Source organism: Sycon ciliatum, chromosome 3 (assembly GCF_964019385.1).
Source record: "Sycon ciliatum chromosome 3, ocSycCili1.1, whole genome shotgun sequence".
Taxonomy (NCBI): Eukaryota; Metazoa; Porifera; class Calcarea; order Leucosolenida; family Sycettidae; genus Sycon; species Sycon ciliatum.
Genome location: NC_088645.1, coordinates 34,230,985 through 34,239,597, shown reverse-complemented (window position 1 = coordinate 34,239,597; position 8,613 = coordinate 34,230,985). Strand labels below are relative to the sequence as shown.

The window sequence follows — 8,613 nt, the reverse complement described above, 5'->3', positions numbered from 1 at the left end:
GCGAGTTAGCGAACATCTGTATGGAGAATTCAACGGAACTGGGATTGCACTATGTACATCATGTCATGACCTGGCACTTAGATTACATGACCACCAATGTTTCGCCCTGGTTGGCGGAAAAAGGAGGTTGGCAAAGTTTTGAAAACACCCTTACACACGACTTCAACTGGTCAAATCGCTCAGTATGGACTCATCCCCGTTCAGCCTTTTTGGCCATAATTTTGCTCATACTAATGGTTGAATGGATGTGAGGAAAAATTCCCGGTACAGTAAGATCAAGATGGACTCCTCAAGCAATGACACCCCATCAGCCGAGCCATCAACTGCGAGCAACAGCGGAACCTATCAGAAAGTGAAGGGGCGTTTGAATAAAGTTAAACTTACTCAACAACTACTCCTGCTTGCACCAGTGCTGTTCGGAGCCAGCAATGTGTTGGCAGAGAAATCCACTCAAACCTCACCAGCCGAAAGAACAAGCATCATAACTACATTCATACTGGCCATCATATGGACTTTAATCTCATTTTTATGTCATCATTGTGAGCATAAATTTACGCAAGTATATAAGCATTTTCTCAAGCTGGGGAAATATATGCCCGCAGATACTGAACTTGATCAATTTGATGATATATGGACTATGCTGCGCACACACTGCAAACCAAAGTATGTAGGGTAATATTTTATGATGCGATGAAGATTATTATACCGCACAATGCACTATATCCTGCAATATAATTGAGGCACAAGCCTGAAATATTTAACACAAATGTGGAGTGTTGGAGCCAGCTCCACATGTCAAGAAAGGAGGAATATTAGACAGAAGAATGGCGGGAAGTTTTGCATGAAAATGATGAAACATGTTCAATGTGGGGTTCTGCCCATTAAATGTCCTTGTGACCATAGGCAAGTGTGGCCATGCCATCATCCAGTATATACCGCTTGCAGTCGAATGGAGACAATGCCACCTTGGTGGTTACCTCCTCATACACTGTGTGGCAATGTGATCGGAGACCCATCATAGGCCTGGCAGACACACGATGACTGAGCAGTGCATCTACATAGTCCTTGTGGGTGATGGTATTTGCCAGGACTGCCTTCCGCACACCCTTGGCCCGTTTGGCCGATTCCTGCCCGATGTAGGAGTACATCTTCGATCTTAGACCTACAAACTCCACCATGGATTTCCCACCAAGCTCATCTTTGAATTTGCCAACCACTTTCTTATTGGCAGAAGTGTACTGAGGATGGTCAGTGGGAAAGTTGCTGGTGTCATACAGAGACAGATCCATCTCTGCATAAACATCACCGGTGGTTATGTGCACAATAACAGAGTCGGTGTCGGTGTACAACAGCCGGATTCTGCTACCGTACTGCTCCTTCAGCACATCGTAGTAGAAGGAGTACATGTGCAACTTTGACAGGTCTAGTATCGACATACCCACATAGACCGGCTTGTTGAGCTTGATCTCAGTGTGCTGCTTTTCTATTCCGACAAGCCCGTTCGGGAAAATGTCGTGCCGCACATATGTAGGCTTGCTCACTGCCCTCAGTACCTGCTCCTCACTTTCTTCCCGCAAGAGATCGATGCGTGTTCGATTACGAACGTTCTCCATCGTCTTGCCAAAGACTGAGTTGTTCATCAGCTGCAGCTCACAAACAGGCAAACATGACACATGAGAATCATATCATGCCATTCCTTCACATCAGCATATTTTCAATTAGCATACTCCACGTCACACTTGCACCATACATGCAACAACAACAAAAACAACAACAACAACAACAACAACCAACAAAATCTTCCTCACTCTTTCTCCTTTCTTACACTATTATCTCTTATTGGCCACTGGCTATCGTGAGAATAAAGATTTGAAACCAACAACAACATACAAGACTGCACACAACGGTTGCATTTACCTTGTAAAAGCTCTTCTCAAAGTCGGTTGTAGCCCTCGTGCGAAGTGCAGTGTTCAGATTGATGTAGGGAGCCATCCAGGCACTCTGCTGAAATCCCAACACCTTGTGAACAGCGGTCACCACCATGCCCAGACGCGAATACAGCTGCAGTGTACGGTAGTGTAACACATACTTGGACTTGGGTAGGAGACTGGGTGTCAACTTGACTCCATCTACGGCTGACACTTTGAGCTCCTCCACAAGTGCTTTCTGGTATGGTGATAGCTTATCTGAGAATGCTCTCATCACTTCCGGTGCAAGTGGATAATCATTGAAGTAGTGGTGCAGCGAAGAGGGTACCTCAAGATCACACTCCACAATGAACCCAGTGCTCGAATCTACAGGTTGTGCCAGTATCTCGGACAGGTTCTTGTCACACCAGGCAAACTCAGATGTCGGCATACTCTGGCACATAGCCCAGCCATACAGGTTGTTGGCATCAAGGTATAGCAGGTATGATGTGGGCTCGGCAGGATTGTACTGATCCATCGTTGGGTTGTTGGCCTTGCCGTACCGCTGCGACGCCATTGAGATGCCCCCACATAGACCGGCTTCGACAAACAGATGCATGTCTACATCCGTGAGCAGCTGCAGTTCAATCTGGGTGAACCGTAGTAGAGCATCCCATGCATATCCTACATAACACCATGCAACACACCAGAACACAAACACGAAAGTCAATACACCATGCAAAAAGTATAAAAATACACCGACAAGAAAGCACAAGAATACTAACAGAGAACACCATCTAAAGGAGAGAATACATTGGACAACAACAAAGACTGATGAACATACCTGGGAGAGTAAGGTAATGAGCTGGATCCAACCCATACGTCTTGTATGCCGTCTTGCGGAAATGCTCAAAGACATCTGCTAGAAGATAGACATCTGTTTGCAAATAGAGGTCATGATAGGCCTCCATTGTACTGCACTCAAATGTCTGCAAAACAAAAAAAAAACAAAAAAAAACATCAACGCACACACGCATGCACACATCCATACACACAAGCATCCACATATCCACGGATAGAGAGCAATGAGTACAAAAAAATGTGTAGGGCACATCACAACAGCATACAAAGTCATAAGTAGAGCATAATGCAAAAAGCATGGCATCAGGGAAATTCTGAGGGCCAATACAGAAGGCACAAGCTGCTTACCTGCCATACGTTCTGAGCATGAGCATAGTCAGCATCACTGATACCTTCTCCAGTCAAACTAGACTCAAATGCTGATTTAGGTGGCAGCTGTGTCTCATCAAACCGAGCAAAGGAGTCCATGTACTCGTAGGGGTAGACACCCTTACGCAGGAGAAGGTCATGATGGGCCAATGTACGAGTAAGCTTGAAGGCATCTTCCGGGGTGTTGCTCACCAACGAGTCCAGAGAGGAGTTCAAGAAGGCCATGGAGTCGATGAAGCGGTACTGACGCCACTTGAATGAAATATATTTCTCCATGTTGTTGGCGATGACACTGATCTCACCAACCTTCTTAATCCGCTTACGCTGGTTAGAGTCCTCGTACTCCACCTCTTCAACCTCGGTCATACCAATGTGGGCGATGAGGTGGTGAGCATCGTACCCTTTCAGGTTGTGAAACACAACCGGAATGATCTGGCGATCTGGGTAGATACTCAGCTGAATATTACACTGGTAGTGTGCAGCACCACGGTAGTTGCCTGTGCAGATATTCAGAAAGAGGGGAAAACACAAACATAGTAAACATCTACAGTGAAGGTGATACCACAGACAATACAATTCAATACACCGTGATAAAACACAGACGCAAACAGCTACAAAGACATGAAAATGCACTATACACATCATGCGCATATCTACACACAACTGCAAAACAACAAAAAAAAACAAAAAATTATAATACTTACCAGTGAGATGATCATGATCACGAACACGATCTTCTCCAAGTACTTCATCACATATCCAGCAGTTGACTGCGTTCTGAAACTCAAGCTCCAGTTCTGCTGTCATGCGAATTGGCTTGGTATCAGCCAAATCCTCCTGGATACTGCCTTCCAACTCTTTGAGACTGTCGAAAAAGTTGTGAATGGCATTCTCACTGCAGTCGTCAAACTCACCACGGACTTCACCGTTGGATCGGATGGCAGCATATCTACAAGAGCATAAAAGAAGAGGGAAAGTAAGAATAAGTGATTTTGAAAAAATGGAATCACACAAAATGCACATACTACAACACGAACACAATTAGGGGAGAACAAGACAAGAAGGAATAACAGCAAGCACTGTGCAGGCATGAGTACAGCAAACATTAGTCAAAAACAACACCAACAACAAAACATACCTGATGCTGCATGGTACATGACGTGCTGTGCGTACAGTGCTGCTGCCATGCTGTTCCTCCATCGGCTCAATGATGGCCTCCGTATCAGCGTAAATGATATATGGAGCCACCATCCTGTGCTTCAAATTTGTATATTTGAGGATGCTGTCCTTTGCTGTGGGCATGACTACTGGCACGGGCTTCATCACCTGACATCTCTCGCTGTGATGCTGCAGGGAGTCTGCTGTTTTGTGTGCGGAGAGGCATCGCAAGCAGTAGTGTGTGGCGTGTCTGTTCTTATTCTCACATGCACGACTGAAGTTTTTTATCCATGTGAAGTGGTTGTCATGAAGAAGGAGGTTGATGGGAGTCTCCTGTCGCTCGCTGAGATAGAGTGGGTACAGATTCCCCTCGTACCCAAACACATTGATTGCAAGACCATTCTGTATCTCCACTTTGGATACATCACGGAGCGTTGCAGGGAACATTACACCGTCGAACCGCAGCTCCTCCACATACTGGGTGTACTTGGATGCACGCTCAGCATGCTGCTCGACGGGGTGCAGCGCTGACAACAACGCCCACATCAAACACCTGTCATCGTTGTTCTTTACGTTAATGATGGCCTTCTTTTTTTCTAATTTCGGCGGGATAGCAGCTGCACCACCTACAGTACACCACAAAAATACAACGAAGGCTTTGCTCAGAGTAACACCACATCACAACTACACCCTCTCGACAATCACGAAAAACTGTACATCTGGTACAAAACATACGTCTACCACTTTCCACAAGAAATTCGACAGGCTTCGAACAAACACTGCCGGATGAACAGAAACTCACCTCGAAGAGGAGTGTACTTTGCTGTCGACACATCCAGCTGCCTCACTCGAGAAACGGTCCAGTCAGATCCGTTCTGCACCCACTTATCAATAAGACCAGTGATCCTCGCCACCATCGTCTTGACTGCACTATCAATATCCCCTTCGCTGAGGATCCGAGCCGGTCTACTTCTAAAAAACGGGACGGCAGACGTACTACCCGTGGCCGACTCTCGTGTCATCTCCACCCTCAAAACTAAAACCACCTTGAACGGGTGAGACTGAAGCTCCTCGAGGAGAACCTGTCTGAGCTCGTCATGATGGCTGCTGAAAAAGACGAGAGGATCAGTGCCTGAACCTGGCAAAGAAAACTTTTTCAAAAAACCACGCACGGCACTCGAGGTGGGCTGTCTGGGCTGCCTAGATCGTTTTGCACTTGGCTCCGCCATCGTCACGTCACCTCCAGCACTGCCTACAACATACTGAGGAAAAATCTACCCGTACATCGTATATGAGGTCGGCTATCACACATTAGTATAATGACACGTGTACTAGTCCACCTTCTGTTGCACTGCGTCTTTTCCGCAGGGCCACTGAAGGTCGCACGCTCCGCGTGCTCATGCGCGCATGCGCAATATGTCATTCACTGCACATCTACGATGTGCAAATCAGGGAGTAGTACGTATTTTACTACTCCCTGGTGCGAATACAACGAACGTGCACAAGTGCACGGTCGCCACGGAAAAGAACATGATGACATTTATGGCATGGCAGGGGCAAAGGTCGAACCCTGGGGGAGTCCCGGGGCCAGACCAAGCGCGCCCGATACAGTGTGCCTTATTTAACCCAAAGGTCAAAGGTCAAACCCTGGGGGAGTCCCGGGGCCAGACCAAGCACGACCGACACAGTGTGCCTTATTTGGCCCAAAGGTCAAAGGTCAAAAAGTGGCCCAGAACCTGCCCCGCACTTACTACTCTGGTCGATATCAATGTTGCGTAAGTGGCGACGCTTTTGGCGTTGCCTACCTGGACTAGTTGTGGATATGGCGATATGGAGGTTCGCCATCACCGCGTGGTGGTCGCTAATCGAACATTCCATGACAACGCAACTCGAGACAAAGTTATGGTCTGCTAGTACGAGGTCGGTTACTGAACCATGATTCCCACTTGGAGTAGGCCGTGTGGGGAACTTCACCAAATTCGAGATGCCAAACATATTGCTGAGGTCTTGCAGGTGTGTACGATGGTGGCTGTGAGTTGTCATGTTGACGTTGAGATCGCCTATAATGGTCATGTGTGGCGCTTGCGCTTGGGCCCGCTGCAGTGACTCTTCAAGGTCCTTCCAGTAGTCAATCCCCACGTCTGGAGCTCGGTAGACGCAGGCCACTGCATGTTGACCCTGGCCGCCTTTGATCGATATCCAGACAGCTTCTAGGCCGTTCAAAGACAGTTCGGGACAAGGTCGGATTGGCAAAGAAGATTTGTAATATATACACGTACCTCCTCCTCGTCTACCCACGCGGTCTGTCCTTGTGAGGTTGTATCCAGGAATGGCTACTTCTCCGTCACCAATAGTGCTGTCTAGCCAGGTTTCAGCCAATCCAAAAATATCAAAGTCCTGCACCTGGAGGAGTGCTGTTACTTCATCTACTTTGTAGCGCAAGCTACAAACATTCAAAAAACCTAGCTTAAGAGTTCGGGTGTCCTGGGTGCTCACCGGAAAAAGGGAAGCGGGAGGCTGCATAGCAGCACGAGGCAAAAAGGGATCAGCACGGGGATTAAGAGCAAGTGCAGTAAGTATTAAAAGAACGAAAGGTAACAAATACTACTCATAGTTAACACTGACGGACCGTAATTACCTTCATTGCGCTAGTGGCTTCCTCTGCGGGCAGCTTCAACTCTCTCTGCCAGCTTCTTGCGCTCACGGTTTGAACACTCCTGAGCCCACGCAATTTGCGGGTCATTCATGGCAGAGGCAGGTGGCTCAGTGCGCCCCGAAAGGACAGTGGCGGAGAAGGTGTGTTTGCCTGCTGCAAGTCTGAAGCCATCGTCATCAGGAGAGGGGGTTGTCCCGCTGCTCTTTTCTTTGTCTCCAGATTGGCTGAAAGCCGGCACATGGTTACTGGTATCAGTGGTGCCAGTGCTGGTCCCATTGGCTAAAAGTGCCTGGCGATAGCTGGTGACTGAGGCAGTGTTCAGCCCTGTGTTGCTAGCTGCACCTGTCTCCACACTGACGACAGCTGGCTCTACAGCGGCTTCAGCGGGCTGGGTAGTCACGGTACCCGTATTAGTGGCTGTACTGACGCTGGGAGGGTTTGTACTCGTACTGGTTGTGTTGCGGTGCTGCGTTTGTGGAGGCCGGGAAGCTGTAGACTGTGCATGTGCCCCACGGTTGGGACATGCTTTAGCCTCGTGGCCACTGTTGTTGCAGCGCCAACATGTTTGCTGTTGGCCACGGTGCCATACTCGCAGTTTCAACTGACCTACGGTAACTGTAGATGGAACTGGTGATCGGAGGACCAGGCTGAGAACACGGGTGCCAGTACATATTTCCAATCCCTCAAACAATACTTTTTTCTGTAGAGGCGACCCAACAATTCGGCCGAATTGGCCCAGCGCAGCACACAATTTACTGTTTTGAAGCCCGACAGGGCACCCAAACACATGCAGATGGGTTAAGTCCACCCCGGAAATCTCGCAGAGCACCTGCTTACCGGAAATCCGGATTCCTGCGTCCAGTATCTTTTCCCGCTCAGCAGAACTCTTCACAGTTACTACGCAATGTCCAGGCTTGCCCTGAAGGTCCACCTGGCAGACCTGACTTATATCTATCTTACTCTGCTTCAGCGCCTTGGCGTAAAACAAGTGGTCTGCAGACCAGTCCTTCTCAATCCTAAAAGAAAAGGAGGTCGGAGCAGGAGCTCCAAAACTGCCAACCGTCTCCATCGTACGTAGTAGTGCTGGGACCCGCTCGACGCGTCTTCAACGGTACAAACATCGAAGAAAAGTCTTCGATCGAGTCAACCAAAACACGATTCGAATGCCGAGGGCTCAGGCGATCATCCTCGTTCGAATCGTGTTTTGGTTGACTCGAAGGCTTTTCTTCGATGTCTCAGGGACATCCCAAAAGGCCAAGCTCTAGCCAGCAGAGCCTGGAATTTTTGTAAAGCGTTCCTGTGGCGGCGCAACTCCTGCTGCCGCTCCAACAGGAAACAGTGGGAGTGATGAAGTCGCTGTTATTCCAGACAATCCAGTTGAACTTTCGGAGCGGACTGGCAGTCAAACTCCGCCAGACGTGGAAGAACCTGTTGTCAGCGAGCAGCCAGAACATAAAGAACAGTGCACAGTGACAAGTACCGCTGCCTATGTAAAGGATACTTTGAGAGCGGTGAGAAATTGTTGGACTCGCAAATTTGAAGTTTACAATGTACATTTGTTGCTGCGTGTACAGAAATACTGCTCGTGGTGTGTGAGATTTACGGCTTGTTGTTGTTGTTGTTGTTGTTGTTGTTGTTGTTGTTGTTGTTGTTGTTGTTGTT

At 48.1% G+C, this 8,613-nt stretch overlaps 1 protein-coding gene across 1 annotated transcript; it reads right to left on the bottom strand.

The window, feature by feature from the left end:
- Positions 1-486: 486 nt before the first annotated feature.
- Positions 487-6,020, bottom strand: LOC135812045 (uncharacterized). Its single transcript, XM_065325361.1, has 7 exons — positions 5,098-6,020; positions 4,276-4,921; positions 3,842-4,086; positions 3,117-3,634; positions 2,752-2,896; positions 1,918-2,591; positions 487-1,643 (listed from the first exon to the last, which is right to left on the bottom strand). The coding sequence occupies exons 1-7, from the start codon at positions 5,522-5,524 to the stop codon at positions 882-884; spliced, it is 3,417 nt and encodes a 1,138-aa protein (XP_065181433.1). The 5' UTR covers positions 5,525-6,020; the 3' UTR covers positions 487-881.
- Positions 6,021-8,613: the final 2,593 nt, after the last annotated feature.

Bases quoted from the DNA above. Each gene is read 5' to 3' on its own strand.
- LOC135812045 (XM_065325361.1), bottom strand. From the start codon at position 5,524: ATGGCGGAGCCAAGTGCAAAACGATCTAGGCAGCCCAGACAGCCCACC. The intron at 4,922-5,097 runs GTGAGTTTCTGT...GGTGTACTGTAG, and splicing joins AAAGTACACTCCTCTTCGAG to GTGGTGCAGCTGCTATCCCG. The intron at 1,644-1,917 runs GTAAATGCAACC...TGTGAGCTGCAG, and splicing joins TTGAGAAGAGCTTTTACAAG to CTGATGAACAACTCAGTCTT.